The 19,543-nt window shown below is 49.6% G+C and overlaps 1 protein-coding gene across 1 annotated transcript in view; it reads left to right on the top strand.

Moving 5' to 3' along the window:
• LOC144798063 (uncharacterized) overlaps positions 1–19,543 on the top strand; it is a 793,010-nt gene that overhangs the window by 107,111 nt on the left and 666,356 nt on the right. The window contains exon 3 of the mRNA XM_078668835.1: positions 6,574–6,780. Within this exon, the coding sequence (XP_078524961.1) occupies positions 6,574–6,780 (207 nt within the window). The remainder of the gene's footprint in view (positions 1–6,573; positions 6,781–19,543) is intronic.

The following is a 19,543-nucleotide window of genomic DNA, read 5'->3' as shown; positions in this document are numbered from 1 at the left end:
CTCTCCAGCCCTCTCTCGCTCTCTCCAGCCCTCTCTCTCGCTCTCTCCAGCCCTCTCTCGCTCTCTCCAGCCCTCTCTCTCTCTCTCCAGCCCTCTCTCTCTCTCTCCAGCCCTCTCTCTCTCTCTCCAGCCCTCTCTCTCTCTCTCCAGCCCTCTCTCTCTCTCTCCAGCCCTCTCTCTCTCTCTCCAGCCCTCTCTCTCTCTCTCCAGCCCTCTCTCTCTCTCTCCAGCCCTCTCTCTCTCTCTCCAGCCCTCTCTCTCTCTCTCCAGCCCTCTCTCTCTCTCTCCAGCCCTCTCTCTCTCTCTCCAGCCCTCTCTCTCTCTCCAGCCCTCTCTCTCTCTCCAGCCCTCTCTCCCCCCTCTCTCTACACCCCCTCTCTCTACACCCCCTCTCTCTACACCCCCTCTCTCTACACCCCCTCTCTCTACACCCCCTCTCTCTACACCCCCTCTCTCTACACCCCCTCTCTCTACACCCCCTCTCTCTACACCCCCTCTCTCTACACCCCCTCTCTCTACACCCCCTCTCTCTACACCCCCTCTCTCTACACCCCCTCTCTCTACACCCCCTCTCTCTCTCTCCACAGCCCTCTCTCTCTCTCCACAGCCCTCTCTCTCTCTCCACAGCCCTCTCTCTCTCTCTCCAGCCCTCTCTCTCTCTCTCCAGCCCTCTCTCTCTCTCTCCAGCCCTCTCTCTCTCTCTCCAGCCCTCTCTCTCTCTCTCCAGCCCTCTCTCTCTCTCTCTCCAGCCCTCTCTCTCTCTCTCCAGCCCTCTCTCTCTCTCTCCAGCCCTCTCTCTCTCTCCAGCCCTCTCTCCCCCCTCTCTCTACACCCCCTCTCTCTACACCCCCTCTCTCTACACCCCCTCTCTCTACACCCCCTCTCTCTACACCCCCTCTCTCTACACCCCCTCTCTCTACACCCCCTCTCTCTACACCCCCTCTCTCTACACCCCCTCTCTCTACACCCCCTCTCTCTACACCCCCTCTCTCTACACCCCCTCTCTCTACACCCCCTCTCTCTACACCCCCTCTCTCTACACCCCCTCTCTCTACACCCCCTCTCTCTACACCCCCTCTCTCTACACCCCCTCTCTCTACACCCCCTCTCTCTCTCTCCACAGCCCTCTCTCTCTCTCCACAGCCCTCTCTCTCTCTCCACAGCCCTCTCTCTTTCTCTCTCTCTCTCTCCAGCCCTCGCTCTCCAGCCCTCGCTCTCCAGCCCTCGCTCTCCAGCCCTCGCTCTCCAGCCCTCGCTCTCCAGCCCTCGCTCTCCAGCCCTCGCTCTCCAGCCCTCGCTCTCCAGCCCTCGCTCTCCAGCCCTCGCTCTCCAGCCCTCGCTCTCCAGCCCTCGCTCTCCAGCCCTCGCTCTCCAGCCCTCGCTCTCCAGCCCTCGCTCTCCAGCCCTCGCTCTCCAGCCCTCGCTCTCCAGCCCTCGCTCTCCAGCCCTCGCTCTCCAGCCCTCGCTCTCCAGCCCTCGCTCTCCAGCCCTCGCTCTCCAGCCCTCGCTCTCGCTCTCCAGCCCTCGCTCTCGCTCTCCAGCCCTCGCTCTCGCTCTCCAGCCCTCGCTCTCGCTCTCCAGCCCTCGCTCTCGCTCTCCAGCCCTCGCTCTCGCTCTCCAGCCCTCGCTCTCGCTCTCCAGCCCTCGCTCTCGCTCTCCAGCCCTCGCTCTCGCTCTCCAGCCCTCGCTCTCGCTCTCCAGCCCTCGCTCTCGCTCTCCAGCCCTCGCTCTCTCTCTCTAGCCCTCTCTCTCTCTAGCCCTCTCTCTCTCTCTCTAGCCCTCTCTCTCTCTCTCCAGCCCTCTCTCTCTCTCCAGCCCTCTCTCTCTCTCTCCAGCCCTCTCTCTCTCTCTCCAGCCCTCTCTCTCTCTCTAGCCCTCTCTCTCTCTCTCTAGCCCTCTCTCTCTCTCTCCAGCCCTCTCTCTCTCTCCAGCCCTCTCTCTCTCTCTCCAGCCCTCTCTCTCTCTCTCCAGCCCTCTCTCTCTCTCTCCAGCCCTCTCTCTCTCTCTCTCCAGCCCTCTCTCTCTCTCTCCAGCCCTCTCTCTCTCTCTCCAGCCCTCTCTCTCTCTCTCCAGCCCTCTCTCTCTCTCTCCAGCCCTCTCTCTCTCTCTCCAGCCCTCTCTCTCTCTCTAGCCCGCCCTCTTTCTCTTTCTCTTTCTCTTTCTCTTTCTCTTTCTCTTTCTCTCCCCCCCCCCCCCCTATGTTTCTATGTGCGTTTGGGTGTGTATATATCTACTGTTGGCCTCACTGGCAATGTAAACATGCCATGGGAACGCTATAATAAAAATATTGACTCCCGGGATACATACAGACCTGCCATTCCCTAACACACACAGTACACAAACCAGCAAACGTATCCAGCTAAATATAAACCATGCCAAATTCTCTAACTCTGACTAATGCAAGACCTGTTGCATTGCAAATGCTTGTTTGCATTGCGCTTTCACTCAAACTGAAAGCGCGATGCAAAAAATAAACTCGGACCCGCTTTTACCTCCTGTTCTGCTTGTTTTAAATCTGACGTATACTCTGCTTGGATTTAATGCCGTATGTGCTCTGGGCGTTCGGATCTTTGTGTGTATCAAGTTTCAGCCAGGGGTGGTGAAGGCCGCGGCGAGCAGCACCCCAAGCCCACCCTAGGGTCATTCATTACAATCAAGCTTGTGCACGAAGTGCAGACTGAAGGGGGTACAGTTTACTAATTTCTTTTTTCAAAACATAGTTTATTGTTTTTCCTACACAAAACATACTTTGACAATTACAAAATACTCATTATCCCAAACCCTGTGGTAATATGCCATACAATATGTCAGTTCTTACTATCAGAATCTCCATTTAAACAAGGTTTCGAATGTTCAACCCAACACACTTTAATCTATCCCCCAACTCTGTCCCTCCTCCCCAAGACTCGTCACCAGTGCCAGAAGCAGTGTCTGATCTCCTTAAGTACGCGCAGGATTGGGTGCGTGTTTGCCTACATGATGCCCTGTCATGGTCTAAGATCCTATCTCAATTAGTAAACTATTCCACTCCATTATCCTGTGTCCCATATTCCCGTAGCGCCTGTAACAATGCTTCCCATGCTGATGTTGCTTCCAGCATCTTCTCATTATTTAGCCTACGCGCTTGTTGATAGCGTAACGTGCTTTCGCTGCTAGCCCATTTAAGAAATTCATTCTTCCATCTGGGTGTGCTGGGGCCCACAGTTGCTTTCCAGTGTTGTGATTTCGCGCTTCGCCAGTATAAGCCCCATATCTATAAACTTGCTCGTAATCTTATTCTGGGGTGTGTGAGGGAACCAGTGCAATATACTGACGGCCATATCAAAATCTAACCGCCGTTCTGTGGTGGCATTTAATGTGTCTCCTATTTCCTTCCAATATGGACCCACCTCTGGGCAGGACCATAGCATATGCACCAATTCCACACCCACTCCTGTGCATCTTGGGCACGCTGCTTCCTCTACATTAAAACATTTCTTAATCTTCCCAGGCGTCAAGTATGCTCGGTGAATAATATAGAAGTGTACTAACTGGAACCTGGCGTTTCTCGTACTTTTCCAAGCCCTCCACATTATTTGTTCCCAGGTTGTATCCGGAATGATTTTCCCTACATCTACCTCCCATTTCTCCTTCAAAGTGTTCAAAGGCAATAGCGTTTCATTGAGCATTCTGGTGTACAGGCACGTGACCGATTTAAAGGTCCCAGCTGCTATCATGACATATTGGCAGGCTTTCGTTATCTTAGGTTCTATCAGCCCTTCCTGCCAGTGTGCTTGCATCGCCCTCGTCCCTGCTGTGTGTAACAGGAAATCCCCTCTCGGTATATCAAACCTTTCTTGGAGTGTCTGATAAGGAAGCAGTGTTCCATCTTCAAATAAATCCCCTTGCATTTGGATTCCCGCTTCTTCCCAACCTTGTAAATGCGACCAGTCCCCTCCATGCGGTAACGCCGTCACCATTCCGAGGGGAATTTCGGGTGCATATGGGTGCATCACCCCCGCTTTACGTTGAGAGCGGTTCCAGCACAGTCTCTGTGTATTCCCTTCCAATGTCAAATCCCTGATATTCAGTTTCTGCTATAGTGCAATAAATAAAAGGACATGGCGTGGGGTACCCTTTTGTCTTTTGTGCTCCGGGCCTCTAAATACTCTAGCCACTTCTTGCGTCAATATCTGTAACTGGGCCGCTAAATAATATAACTCTAAGTCTGGCACTGCCAGTCCTCCCTCAGTCTTAGGCCTTATAAGCGTTGCGTGTGCTACTCTGCGCCATCCCGTTCCCCAGAGGAAGGACACTACAAGCGATTTTCAACTGCTTAAAAAGGTGGTTGGGTATCCACACTGGCAATGTTCTGAAATAATACAGAAACCTAGGGAGTGCTATCATTTTTAACAGTGCTATACGACCCGTCACTGACAACGGGAGGGCAGCCCAAAAGGCCATACTGCCCTTCAGGGCTCTTATACTACGACCTATGTTTCCTTCCAGCATGTCTGCTGCCTCATGATAGATGTATACTCCTAGGTATTTCAAGTAAGTGGGCTCCCATCGCAACATTCGTATCCTATTGGGCTGTGGCTCCCCCCGTCGTACCGGGAACAAGCATGTTTTAGGCCAGTTGACTTTCAATCCCGATAGTTCCCCAAAGTCCGAGAGCAATCTCTCAGCTCCTGTCAGTGCCTTGTCATCTGCGTACAGTGATATGTACTGTTGGCCGTCTCTACTCCCCAATCCTCCGTAGTGGTGGGGGTACAGTTTACTAATATATACACTTGAGAGGGTGGTTGAGTTAAGGGCGGTCACGCGCCCCCTTCACCATCCTACGCCTCCCACATCTACCGGAAGCTCGGGGTATTTTCCAGAAGAGGAGCTTAGTTACTGGTTATGTTTTATTTGCGTTACTATGGGGCTTATGGAATGGAGTGTAGCTTCTGAACCCCCACCCACACCTCCATGGTGAAGCCCGTACTGCATGTACCAATGAAAGCCTTAAATCCAAGGAGCGCTGCCTTCTTGGCCTGTCCGCCTCCGCCCTTACCCCACCAGCAGCCTCTCCGCCCTCTAACCCCCACAGCAGAGCCCCGCTGACTTACCTGCTTGGTCATGAAGTCGATGAGGCGCACGTAGAAGTTCTGCTGCGTGCGGATGCCTGCAAAGGAAACACACAGCGCTTAGAGGGGCCCCAGAGGGAGGCGCAGAGGGGGCTAGACAGTGGGCCTGGTCCAGGCAGAGAATCTGGTTTGTAAACCTGAGGGCTCAGCAGGTCACCTCTTATGCTTACTAATAAAAGGATACACGCACAAAGTGGAAACTCTTCCAAATAAAATGTTAAAACACCTCTCATATGGCCCATTGTCTTTCCTGGCCCCGGCTGAAAGGGGTTGATGCGAGAGGGGGTATTAAACCAGGTAGGACTATACGCACTCGAGCACCGGTCAGTACACGTGGGACCAGCCACCATATGGCACGCGGTGTAGGCTGAACCCATCTCCCTGGAATGGTACCTGCCCAGGCTTCCTTTTACCTATTCAGGGGTGGTCCTGTGGGGAATCTCGGTGTGTGGGGGCCTGTGGGTCAGTGTACAGGGGTTTCAGGCCGAGGGTCGAGGTCCCGGATTTGTGCAGTGCCCGGGTGTGACCCCGGGTCAGGGTCGTGGGTGCAGGGCCCGGTGCTGGGAGCAGAGACTCACTGTTGCTGTACAGGAGCTGCAGGCGGTAGTGGATGCAGTTATTAGTCTTCTCACTGCTGTATTCCTGGATTTTGGGGAAAACAGAACAAGCATTTGCAATGCAATAGGTCTCGCATGTGCAAGAGTTTGAGCTATTGGCATTGTAAATGACAATGCCTTTTATTTATGCGTTTGAAAACCTACAAGCTGTGCGTAAATAAGCACTTTGTACTTATAGCTCTTGCTTATGAGAAGCAAAGCTGGCAGTCTCTTTTACTGACAGCCTTGCTCATCGTAAGCAAGGACTATACGTACAAAGTCGTGTTTATGCACCGCTTGCAAGTTTTCAAAACAAATGAATAAAAAGGCATTGTCATTTACAATGCCAATAGCTCAAACTCTAATAAATGCGAGACCTATTTATTGCATTGCAAATGCTTGTTTCTGGTTATGGTGAGTCTTACTTTGTGAAAAGAGTTGTCTTGGTGCTGGGTTCCATCACTTTTTAAGGCAGGAATTGTCGTCTCTATCAGTCAGTGCTACGTTGATGATGGCTCTGCTTCACAAACAAGGCAGCAGGTTTTAGGGCAAGTGAGATTTACCTTACTCAAGGCTCGAAAGAAACCTCTGTCTGCTTTTATTAATGTCTGTTACCCCACTTTATCCTCTTCCTAGTACAAGGCCACAAATTGGCCTGGTATTGTCCTACCGTGGAGGGGTAGATATTTCCAACTTCGTTTGTCCCTTTCTGGTGCAACGCAGGTGATTATTTGCATGGATTTGCCTCTCTACTTCACCGAAGGAGGTGAGGGCTGTCAAGTCTTTGTGCCTCTGTCTGTATCTGTCTTGTGACACCCCACCCATGCTGTTCTTGTTTGTCTCACAGTGGTATTTTCTTATGGCAGGTGCAGACCAATCTAATGAACCATCAAAGAAGAGAAAGAAAGAGAAAAAGGCAGAGGAACAGGAGAACATAAATCCACTGCAGTCTGCGGGCTCTCCAAAATCGCCAAAACCTGGCCCTTCGTCCGTTCTGCGGGCAGCCGAATCTAGTGTGAAACCAGATACTCCAGCAATCTTATCTGTGAAATCTCGAATTCAGAAATTGAGCGGTAAGTAACTGCACCTCCTTTTTGCCGAAGGAAACGAACAGTGTTGACGCAAATAGTTTGCCCTTGGCAAAAATTGATGGTTCTGTTGTGCCACTCATTTCCACCTATCGTCTGTCCTGACTTCAGCAAGTGGTCTGTCATTTTCCTTTCTTTCCTTCCTAGAGCCACCGGTGTTCAGTAACACATTCTTTTTCTTCCAGATATTTTCTCCACACTAGGTTCCTCACTCACAGCCCCTATAACTTCAGTAGGGGTTGGTCCTTTCTCATTTCCTTTAGTTTTCAGGAACTAGTCTCAATGTTCGCTAGGATGTGCCTTTTGCCCATTTTTGTACTAATTTATTGAAAAATGGATGGACTGTGTTCCAGCTGATTTTGTGATCTGAACATTGCACCCTTAAGTCACATGTATCACCTTTTTGCCTGAGCATTGTTCTGAATTTGTTCGCATTCCCACTGCTTTTTATGTTTTTCACAAATGTATTTATATTTTGGGTTATTAAAGCATTGTTTTCAATTGATAATATTGATTGGTTTCATGACCCCATAGTGACCACAATTTTTTTTTCCTTTAAACTAACGCTCATCACGGGAGGGTTGCTCAAAGTCCAGCAGCTTATGCAAGCTTTAACTCCATGAAACCGTCCCCCTCTTACGAGTTTAAAGTGCCAGACGTGCCCCAAACCACTTGCATTGGCACCCCTGAAGCATAGTTAATTGTCACCAGAGCAACGCGTTGGCTCCAGTGGATAGGCGGGTGTTGGACTTGGCCCTTCTGGCAGGTTCACCCCTGAACTTTTTGCCTGGTATTATTAAATAATCCTAGTGATTTTTGGTTTCTGCGCACTTTCCCTGTGTCCCAGTGGAAACTGCGTGCGCACCCTGAGTGCGTGTGTGAGATAGGCCTGCCCTCCCATAGGAATGCACGGGAATGTATGTGTCCCTGGTAGTTCCTGATGCGTGGGGTGTGCAGGCTCGAGTCTGGTATGTGCGGACTCGTGTGATTGAATGATGCGCAATGATGCGTGCAGCCTGTTTGTGTCTCATATGGAAGTGCCACTTTTACAAGTGTGCCTGTCTGTGCAGTGAATGTGCTGGCGTGTGATTGGCTGGAGCTGGCTGGGGTGCCAGGCTCCATGAGTCATGATGGGTCTGCCCGGTGGTGAGTGTTGAGATTAGCATGTGTGATGTGAGGGAGTAGTGCACCTGGGACCTGAATAGGGCTGGGCTTCCCCCACACAATGCTGGCTCCGCCCCCTGTGGTGCGACTGATGACCCTAACCTGCCTGGTGAATGGAAAGGGTGGCTGGGGAAAACAAAGTACTCCAAAACCAGCTGTGACTGGTTTCTCCCCCACCCTGCACCTTCAGACAAAGGAATTCACTGTATAAAAAGGGGCTGTGTCTCCTTACAAAATGTTCTTGTTTCTGACTGGAATCTACCAGGGGTGTGCTGCTGCTGGGGCCCAGGGGAAGGCTTGCCTCCCTGGGCCCTGGCCAGCCCCTGGATACCCTGGATTGCTGGAGGACTTCTTGGGGACCCCTCTGCCTTGTCTGGATGACTGGGGGACTTGCTTTGCTGGGAGCTGGCTGCTCCTGTTCCTTGCCCCAGGATCTCTCCTTTATCTTTGGGGACCTTTTTGCTTGCCCTAGCGCGCTCGATTCTAGACTTGCCTTGTTGTTTGGGTGGTCGGCCCCTCAGGGCTGCATTCCTCATTGGCAGCGCGATGCTGCCCTTTTGCCCGAGGGATTCCCCGGCGTGGGGACCCCCCTCCGCTCCTTTTCGGAGCGGGAGCCCACCCCGCGTTCCTGCCGCTTATTTGCTCCGTTTTATGATTTAATTCCAGAGGGAGCCTACCCCTCGAAAATCACCGCCGCCAGCCCGTGGATCTGCTGTGAGGCGCAGTCCCGCCTCCATCCCCCCCAGGGCCGCGCTGCCATTGGTGGCCCCGGAGAAAGTATTGCCACACTGTGATTGGTCCCTGGCCGCAAGGACTCCCTTCGCATCATTCCTGGGCCGCGCAGGGATTGGCCAAGCCCCGAGGGCTTCCCCGCGCGCACCCAGGAAACAGGCCGGCCCCCCAGAGAAGTGAGGGAGGCGTGCACAGGGCTCTTGGAAGTCCGAAGAGAGCCCCGCGGCCCCGGAGAAGAGCCTTCACCCAGAAGCTTACCGGGAGGCGGAGAAGAGCTGCCGAGCCGAGGGGAGAGAGCTTCCCCTGCAGCCACCGCCGAGATCAGGAGCCAGGAAGCCGAGCCGGTGAGTGGGGCCGTGTGTGCATTCAAAGGGAGGAGGGCGTCGGGGCACATTGCCGGTGCCCGCCCCCTCCCCAGTGTTGTTAGTTGGTTGGGGGCAGTATCGAGAAGGGGTAGAGCGCCCCCGGTTGCCAGAAGGCCGCTCCCCTGTTGCCCTGCCACAGTTGGTTGGAGCCCAGAAGAGGCTCGGGGGCATAGTTGGTTTACGAGCCTGAGAGGCTCCAAAAGGCGGCATTTCGTGAGCAAGCCCAGAGAGGCTCTGGGGGCATATTTGTTGAGCCCTGCGAGGCTCCCAGCCCACAGTTGTTTTAGAGCCCCAGAGAGGCTCTGGAGTGCCATTCTGTTTGTTTAGAGCCACGAGGCTCTTGGGGGACACAAGTGCTTTGGCCAGAGCCTGCAAGGCTCCAGCGTTGGCCCATTTTCTCCACAGCTGCCCAGCACTTAGTGGGTGAGCTGCTACGTTTAGGCCCCTGACATTTGGGACAGTCACTGGTTGTGGCCTTATGTGATATCTGCGCAATTGTCCTTTCCTTACACCTCTGAATGTTTTAGGCATCATGTGTTTCTCCTGCACCTCTGAATGTGTTTTAATGCGTCATGTGCCTTGTTCCTTGCACCTCTGAATGTATGTTTATGCATCATGTGTTCTCCTGTGCTGCACCTCTGAATGTGTTTTGGTGCATCATGTGCCTTGTTCTTACACCGCTGAATGTATGTTTATGCATCATGTGTTTTGTTCCCATGCCTATACCCCTAAATGTATGGTGATACTTAGGTGGTTGTTTGTCTCCTAGTACAGGTGTTGCTAGTGAGGTCCTAGTTCCCTGCGTGACATTTTCCTAAGGTGGTTAGGGTTGCGTAGGTGGTACTTACCGGTTACCAGTAGTTACTGGATGTGTGCTTTATGTTCTACTTTGTGCTACAGTGATTATTATTATATGTGCTATGTGCTAATTATTATTCCTACAAGGGCTAATTCTACCAAGTACTAAGTCTAAAAGTGCATATTCCTGACAGTGGTCCTGCGGCCCTGTCTTGTACATATTCCCTGGAAATTCTGCCTGTGCCTGTTGGCACATTGTAAAGTGTGTGTTTTTATCTAATGTGTTTTGATGTAATACAAAGGCTATTTTTATACATAACCTTGTGTGGAGTTTCCTTTGTGGTGGGCCTTGGGTGTTGTTGCTGGGGGTGCGTGCGCAAACACTTAACTCACATTGCCTCCGAGTTTAGCCTTACTGCTCGTGCTACGTTACCAAGGGGGTGAGCAGGGGTTATCTTGGCGTGTTACTCCCTTGCCCTGACGTGGAAGTGGTGGTCTCTGACTGACTTTGGCGCAAGCCCTGGCCAGCCAGGGATCCCATTTCTAACAACAGCGGGGTGACCTTAAATGTTGGCCAGCTCCCTGCATCTGGCCTTTGCCCACTTGGAGAGTAAAGCTGTGGCCTGCCTATATTCAGAGATCTGTGTGCTGCAACTGCCGAGTTGCTCCTCTGTGTGAACCTGTTCCTCCAGCCACTCCCCGTCTCCCCCCTCCCTCCTACTCTAGTGCTCCTCCACTATAATTATTTTTTTCGTCTTTACCACTTGTTTTGGGTGGAAGGGGGGTTGTCTGGCAGCTGCAATTTTGCTCCTGTGCTGCTGTTTGTTCCAAAATGCATTTTCACACACTTTGGTACAAAAAATGAAATAAAACTGCCATGATTCATGCCTTATGTGAACATGAGAATTGGCATTTGCATGTGTCGAATTAGCCCCAGTGGGCCACTGTAACATCGTGACATGTCCTTGCACTATTCCTGAAGCGTTATTTTGTCGCTTCTGAACAGCATTGGTAAACCAATTGGAATGGGTCTGCAGTAGTAGGCAAAAAGCGAGACGTGAGTCTTGGTAATGCTTGTTACCTCCTGATGTCTCATGAGTGTTTCTGGCCCTCTTGTGCTAGCTAGCCTTCTTCATGCTATGTTTTCTTCCTTCTCTTGCTTTCTTCCAATCTCATTTGCGTAGCCCTTGCCGCCTTATCGCTTCTTTCGACATCTTGTTCAGAATTAAATGCATACTCTTGCTTTGTCTCTCCTGAGCACCTGTTTCCTCCTTTCTGATGAGTTCAGTAATATACTGCCTTGTCATCGTCACATGTTTGTTCTTGATTTATTTGTGAATTTAGTCGAACGTTTGCTTCCTTTCTAATGTCGTTAGTGTGTACCATTGTTTTGTTCTCTATTAATTCTAACGTCTGTGCAGTCCTTTGTTCTGTCTTTGTCTCGCTCTATTACAGTGTAAACGCTGATTATTCTATACATGATACAATAATTGATGTTGACACACTTTAATGTGCATTTTGCACATGTCTAGAAAAACACTGAAATCGAAAATCACCATAAAAGGGTGCTTGGATCTGTAGAAATAGAAGAATTTAAAAGCAATAGGTTCAACATGATTCACTACTATATTAGTTTAACAAAATAGTTATGAAAATTATTGATAAATGCTTTCACTGACACAATTGTACAGCCTTTTTTTAAAAACATATTTTACGTTATCAAGGAAGATGAACCAGGCATTGATTAGAGTATCAATTTCCAGCCAGAGAGCAGCAGGCGTGATGTACAGTACAGTTGACATATTACATAGCTTAGTCAGTATAACTACAGGCAGACATTTCACTTCCCAGTTGTGTAACATGATGGCACAGGTACCATGCGTCACGAGGCAGTAAATGTCTGTATAACAGTTCTCCTCCCTCACACCCCCTAAACAAGAACAAACTAATCTTCCATATCTAGCACTGCACAAATTGAAAATGAGCAATGGAGGAGGTCCCATTGGCTAACTGATGGACTAACAACACGTGTGCACCATGTAAGAAGTTGAAAGGGAGAGGGGGGGCTCGTCGGTTGTAGAGTCAAGCAGGGCCACCAACCTCACATAGGATTCTTTCATGTCCTCACCTTGCGCTTTGAAGCTTTCTAGTATGGGCCATTTACGTAGCCTGGGTATTCTTCTCTACGAAGCGAAGAGCTTTCAGTCAACCCCATCGCCAAACCTCCTCTGGCCAGCCAGTCACTATAGGAGTGTAGGAGGATTTCCAACACAATGTTATCTGCCGCTTGGCCAGAGGAAGCACCAGGTCTACAAATCGTGTTTCGGTTTTTAGTATTTTGGGTCTAGGGTAGAGCCCCAACATGCAGTGTATCAGTGTCCCTATAAGGACACTCCGTAAGGGAGACTAGAGATTCTCTGTCGCCCCAATAAGGAAGCAGCATGGGATAGGACCACAACGTGCAGTATATCTGCCCCATCCACGTGGAAGGGTGGGTAGGGAATATCCTGTGTAATTTCGATGGTGTAAGGTATGCTTGATGCAGGAATGAGAAGTGAATGAACTTGAACGTTGTTTTTCAAGCTTTGGTTTTCCAACCAGAATTCCTTTCCTTGTCATGGAGTACACAGCCAAGGTCTGTTTCCCTCTTGGCCCTCACTCTTGTAAGTGAGCGTATGTACTTGTAGAGCCATTTAACTAAATGCCTACCATTTCCCATGGCACGTACTGCTTGGATAAACGCATGTGTGGTAGGCTCTGCTCCTGTAGGTGACCAGTGTAGATGAATATAACATGTAATATTGGTGTATGTAATGAACAGTCCCCAGTAGCCCATGGAGTTGTATAATATCCTGATGGGATAATAATAGCATGCCATCCTCAAATAGATTCTTGACTGTGGTAGCTCCAACCTCCCCACCACAGAGCCAGCCTAGTGGAAAGGCATACCACTGATAGGCATGTTTGTTGGATAAGATGTGACGTCACATATGTAGCGAAGTGCAGCTCTCCAATACAGTGGGGCATTCAGCAGTGGAAGAATCTGGCGCACACAACTCCCGGATGCAGTAGATTTTTCAAAACGCCAGCACGAAGTAACAAGGGTGTATAATCAATCTTTTGTAGGTGCCAGCTAGCCAATAAGAAAGCCTTTGCAGTTGGCTGCAAAGCAAAAAGGTCGAAAAGAGTCAGCTGCTAATCCACCACTGTCCAGCTGTAATTGTAGTTTCTGGAGGCTAACACTCCTGCTGCCAGAGCCCTAGATAACGTCAAGTGGGAGAGGGTCCAGAGTGTTAAAAATCCAATGTGGGATTATTACTGGAAGATTAACAAAAAATTAAATGAAAGTAATTTGGGCAACCGTACCATTTTAAAAGGACAAGGCGACCTGTCGCAAAGGGGCCGAATGACTCTGAACTTTACCTGCGCTTGGAGTGCACAAACCGCCTTAAGAAGGTTCCCGTCTGAGAAGTCTGTCGGACCTATAGAGCTGGATGACTAAATAGTTAAATGTGCTTTGGATAACTGGGATAGGCTACTACCCCATGGTGAGCTTGTCCTGTCAGATGATATATTGAAAGGAGAAGGCATAAGACTTAGCATGGTTGACTTGTATGCCAGATAAGGCTTCATTCAAATGACTTCAGGAGGCAGCGATTGGCTTGATCAAACTAAATTTCCGGATGTAAACCAGCATGTTCTCTGCATATAAGGAGATTGCCTGCGTATGAGGCCACTCTGTATGCATTATTCCCCTGCCTCTTGCTGAAGTTTTTGCACTACGGGCTCCATGGCCAGCACAAATAACAGTGGGAATAATGGGAACCCCTGCCTAGTTCCTATCTCTATTGTGTATTTGGTGTGAATGTGTGCCTGTTTGGGCCCTCTTGGTCAGAGCTGCATATAATAGTGTAACCCAATTCACAAAGTTGGGGGGGGGGGGGGGGGGGGGAGTGTATATTTAAGGCCTGCAGAACTGTAAACCTATATTCCCAGTCAAAGGAATCAAAGGCCTGCTGTAGACTTGTTTAAAGTGTTTTCACAGCCTAACTATTTTGTTTGATTTATGCTGTGTCTAGCACTTGTTTGGCACTACTTAAAAACCCTACTGAATTACAAGTGGCCAACTATGCTCTCTCTTGCCTAAAAACCCTTTCTGTTTGTTCACAAAACGGTACAGGATTGTGCCTTTGTCTACTCCACTATATATTTCATTGAAAAATAAAAAATACCCTGTCCGGCTGGACAGTGGCCAATATAGCTCCTATCGTGGACTGTATTTTATCTGTTAAATCTATATCTACATACTCCTTGGGACCACTGTTGTTTATAAAGTATAGCTACCCACGGTCCCTGGATAACCGAATGGGTTCCCTTGTTGTTTAAAGTAGATCTAGGGATAGGCAGCTGGAATCTTGGAAGATATTCTGCGCAGCTTCTGTCACTCGATTGTAGGAAGCTGGCTCTGTATATGCTACACCAAAAAGAGGTATAGTGTGCACAGTCCAGTGAGTCCCCAAAGGTATGGCAGTGCTTAAAGTAGATAATACCTTACTATCAATTTAGTGGTAGCTTGGCTGAGCAGTTTGGCTTATCAGAGGGTAGTGTTCAGCATTTATTGTACACTCAGGCAAATTATGTCACATATTCAGCTGGGCTCCCCAAAGTTGGGGACTGAGGTTGTAGGGGTGTCTTTTGGGGTTGGGTATCCTCAGCTGGGTCTGGTCGCAGTCCGCTGTACCCTTTGAACAGAAGCCTCAGGCATCGGGGGGAGGTGGTATCGTCCTGGAGAGGTCAGCCGCCAATGCAGACAATGTCCAACTCGCCAAGGAGACTTCACAGGATGGGTGAGGCACTCAAACTTGGGTGGGGGCGTCTGGAGACTGTGCTGGGGACGCAGATCCGCCTGCATGCAATGTCTTTAAAGTTGTAGTTTCTTTGTTGGACAATCTGTGTCCTCGGGGGACAGTCTTTCTTGAAGGCAGGGCTGGTCTCTGGGGGTTCTTGGAGGCAGCTGGCTGCAGGACTTGCTGGTTTCAGCTCGCTGTATGTCTGAAGCAGGAGCCAGGTCAGTAGGACTGCGGCCAAAGCAGTTGTCGTCATCCTCTTCTCTGCAGCATGGCTCCTCAATCCCCAAGTTTCAGGGGTGCCCCTAAATACCAGATTTAGGGGTTTTACAGGGACAACTAGGTCTGGACCCATGAGTCCCTTCCCTGTGGTGTCTACACCCCTCCTAATGCCACACTCCAGAGGGAGGGGGGCGTCTGCCTTGTCCTGAATGGGGAAATACTCCTCTTCAAGATGGAGCGGACTGAGATGTGTGCTTCACTTAACCTCCCCCACCTGAGGGTTGGGGTTGGTAGAGGTGGGCACACTTCCCTTCTTCCTAGGCTTTCCCACCCATTCTCCCGCCCAAAGTGGGGGTCAGAACTGTTGGAACCCATCTACTAATAATAGCAGAAGCTGAGGGTAGCTAAAAAAGGTAGCAAGCCTTTGAAGCTTCCCCTTCGTGGATCCTACCCATCCTGGGGTAGGAGGCATGACATCTCTGCCCTGGAGGTGCTTTGGTTCAGGACCCAGAGAGCAGAGGGCTCTCTACCCAGGGGTCCAGAAACCTGTCTGGTGGCAGATAGCCAGTCAGGAACAACACCAGGGCTGGTCGTTTTTCTGGGGGCATCTCTAAGATGCCCTCTGAGTGCATTTTACATTATAATCCAGCACTGGCATCTGTGTGGGTTTAATGTGCTGGGAAGTTTGATACCGAACTTCAGTCTTCAGTAAAGCCATCATGGAGCTGTTGGGTTCGTGCTGACAAACTCCCAGCCCATGTACTCAGAATCACGTTCCTGCAGTTACAATGTCTGTGAATGGCACAGATACTATAGGGGCATGTTGCTCATGCAGCTATGCCCTCACCTGTGGTATGGTTCACCCTGCTTTTAGGGCTGTAAGGCCTGCTATAGTTGCGACTTATCCATGCCCCAGCCGTGGTGGTGGGCATTTGTTTTATTTATAAAGGTTTGTGTAGTGCAAACATTACCCTAGAGAGTATTGGAGCACTTTACAAGGAGAGGCAGGATATAGGTGTGAAAACAAAACTAGTTACATATGAGAACAACAAAACATTGAAGATGAACAAAAATAAGCTCGCCCTCTCTAAGGAGTCAGCAATGTGGTGGTCCAAATTAATAAATGAATAGCAGGCATGAATACAATTAATAAACAAATGGTATCTTGGTGCAAGAACTTGTTCATCAGAAATGTTTTCACTTCTTTTTTGCAGGAGGCAGTAGGAGAGATTAGGCTGACATCAAGAGGCAGAGAGTTCCAAATCTTCAGGGCGACACCTGAGAAGGCTCTATCAAGTTTTTTCTTTTTATGGAAAAACTGATTTAAGTAACCGGGAGCTAGCACTTCGTGAAGATCTGCATCCCCCGATAGTTCTAGCTTTTGTGCCAAATACCTGGGGCAATGAAATGTGTGGCTGTATGAGTCCTGCATGCAATCTTTAGTTGTACTCTTGCCTCATAAGGGAGCCAATTCATGAATTTCAGAGCTGGGGAGATGTGACTATCCTTTTGTTCTGGAGACAAGTCTGACAGCAGTGTTCAGTGAGGCCATAAGAGGGCCAGCTTATATCTGGGTAGGCTGCATAGTGTGGCACTCGGTAGTCCAGCCTGGGCAACACAAGATTTTGGACCGCATTCTTAAGGTCGTCCTGTGGGAGGAAGGGTTTAAGTTTCCTTAAAATGCCCATCTGGTAATTCACTCCTTTGCTGACCATACTGATGTGTTCCTAGCACCAAGGGGTGTGTGCCATGTCTACTTTACAGTTTGGTCTGCACCAAAACATGCAGCCTGCAATGGTAGTGTGTGGGTGTTAAGGTGACGGGTCTCTGAGTGTGACACAATTCATGCTGCATCCCTCTCGTCAAAAGGCCCTTGGTACTAGGGGTCCCTTTTTATAAGGGACTTCCATGTGGCCCTAAAGTGTGCCAATTGTGGAGATAAAGGTAGAGTTTTGGGAAAGAACATATGCCATGGGAGCCTGATTGGCAGAGATCCAGGGCGCACTCAGTTAAGTTGGCATCCTGTATCTGGCAAAAAGGTAGGGGGTAACCATGCAAAAAAGGGCACTTTCCTACACCCCACCCCCAATCGCAGGCGGATAAGATGAACCTTTCCCAAGAGAGCCTTCATTGTCTAAGTGGAAGAATCTGGAAAGTCCATTTGCATTGGCATGGGCAGTCCCAGGTCTGTGTTCCACTGTAAAGTCCATTCCCTGTAGGGAGATGGACCACCTTAATAGTTTGGGATTTTCACCTTTAATTTGCATTAGCCATCTGGGAGGTCTGTGATTAGTTTGGATTCTGAAGTGAGTCCCAGACCGGTAGGGGTCTCTGTTTCGTCCGGGACCAAACCACAGTAAAGGCCTCCCTCTCAATGGCACTCAATACTGTTCCCCGGGGAGTAATCTTTTGCTTATAACCGCTATAGATTGGTATTTGCCCTAATCATTGGTCTGAGATAGGACTGCTCCTATCCCTAACTCAGAGGCATCCGTCTGTACAATGAACTGCTTGGAGTAATCTGGAGCTTTGAGAATAAGTGCTGAGCACATTGCTTCTTTCAGGATATTCAAAAGCCTTTTGACAGCTAACTGTCCAGTTCACTTTCTTGGGTATCTTCCTGGAGGTAAGTTCTGTGAGGGCAGGGTCACAATGGACCCATACCCCTTCACAAACCTCCTGTAATACCTGTTCAAGCCAAGGAATGCCCTGACTTGGGTCTCGGTTGTTGGAGCATTCTAAACCAGAATTGCCTGGATCTTATGTTGTAAGGGTTGCACTTGGCCTCCACCTACAAGTTGACCCAAGTATACAACAGTTCCCTGCCCTATCTGCCACTTGAAGGCCTTGGTAGTTATGCCTGGTAATTGCAGGGCCTGTAAAACCTTCCCTAGGTGATCCAGCCAGGAGGTGCTAAAGACCACAATATTATCAAGAGATGCTTCACTAAAGGTCTCTAACCCAGCAAGGACTTGATTCACCAACCTTTGGCGGGTGGTGGGGCATTCTTTAAGCTAAATGACATGGCAGTAAACTGCTAGTGTCATCAGGTGTGGAGAATGCTGTTTTTTTCTTTGCTCCTGGGGCCGTGCCAATCTGCCAGTACCCTGCAGTTAAGTCAAAGGTACTGATATTTTTGGCTGCCCCTAGCTTGTCTATCTAGTCATCCCTATTTATGTGGTGAGCATTTGTCTTAGTGCCAGCATCAAGTCCTCTATAGTCCACACAGAACCTAATCTCTTTTTCCATCTTGTTGGTGAGGTTTGGGGACTAAGACCTTTGGGCTGGCCCAGGGACTTTCACAGGGCTCAATAACCCCTAACTCCAGCATCTTGCGTAGATCTTCATCTTCTGATCTTCAGCGTAGATGCTCTCCTTAACTTGATCAGAGTGCTGTTGGATCTTTGGGGACAGCTTGCCTGTCAAAACAGTGTCTACATCATGGATACACCAGTGGGTCTGGCCAGGGGTTAAGGAGAAGAGCCCAGCAAACTGTTGCAGGACATGCCTTCAGTCAGTCTGCTGTTGGGCAGTGAGGGTTTGAGTTTATAACTCCAACTGACCCATCTTTTGCACTGCAAGAGATTAGGTCAGTGAGCAGTTCAGTTTATCTCTTGATCCTCATCAGTGCCCAACAGCTTGGACACATCAGCCTTGTCACAGAAAAGTTTCAGGCTGTTTACATGGATCCTCCTCTTGGGGTACATGCTAGTGCCTAGGTCTACCACGTAGGTGACCTCACTTTCGTCTCAAGGATATGGTAAGGGGCACTCAATCTACCGGAGGGCCCTTGGTACCACAGGCTCCAAAACCCACAGCTTCTACCCTAGGTAGAACTCCCCCAGTGCACCTTTTTGGTCATACCAAAGCTTATGGAGCTGTTGGCTGGCATTAAGATTTTTGGATATTTTTTCCATGTACTCTGCCATCCTAGGGTGGAGGCCTAGCATATAGTTCACCACATGTTGTATAGGTTCATTGAGAGGCCTCTTCCAACATTCTTGTACAAGAGCAAGTGGTCCCCTCGCAGGATGCTCAAACAGAAGTTCAAAGGGGGAAAACCCTACTCCTTCTGTGACACTTCCCTGTAAGCGAAAAGCAGGCATTGGAAGAGGACAACCCATACGACTGAGTATTTCAGGGTGCCCCATGAAAATGCACCCCAATGTCTTGTTGAATCTCTCAACAAGGCAATTGGTTTGTGGGTTGTAAGGGGTAGTCAATTTGTAGTTCACTCTACACTCTTCCACATATGTTTCAGGTATGCAGACGTGAAGTTGGTACCTCTGTCTAACACCACCTCAAGGAAATTCTTCCCCTGGTGAAGACAAAAATGAGGGTGTTGGCACCTGCAGGAGCTGTAGTAGCCCCAAGGGGAATTGTTTCAGGATACCTGGTAGCATAATCCACTACTACCAGTATAAATTTGTTTCCTGAGGCTGTGGGTGGCTCAAATAGACACGCTATGTCCACACCAACCCATTCAAAGGGAAACCCAACCACTGGTTGTGGAATTAAAGGGGGATTTGGGCATCCACCTGTTTTACGTCTGGCCTGATGGGCGACACAGGAGCTGACCAACTCCTTTGCTTTCCGTGATATCTGGGGCCAGTAGAAATG

Source organism: Lissotriton helveticus, chromosome 12, assembly GCF_964261635.1.
Source record: "Lissotriton helveticus chromosome 12, aLisHel1.1, whole genome shotgun sequence".
Lineage (NCBI taxonomy): Eukaryota > Metazoa > Chordata > Amphibia > Caudata > Salamandridae > Lissotriton > Lissotriton helveticus.
The sequence above is the reverse complement of the archived record's forward strand: the minus strand, read 5'-3'. Positions and strand labels throughout refer to the sequence as shown.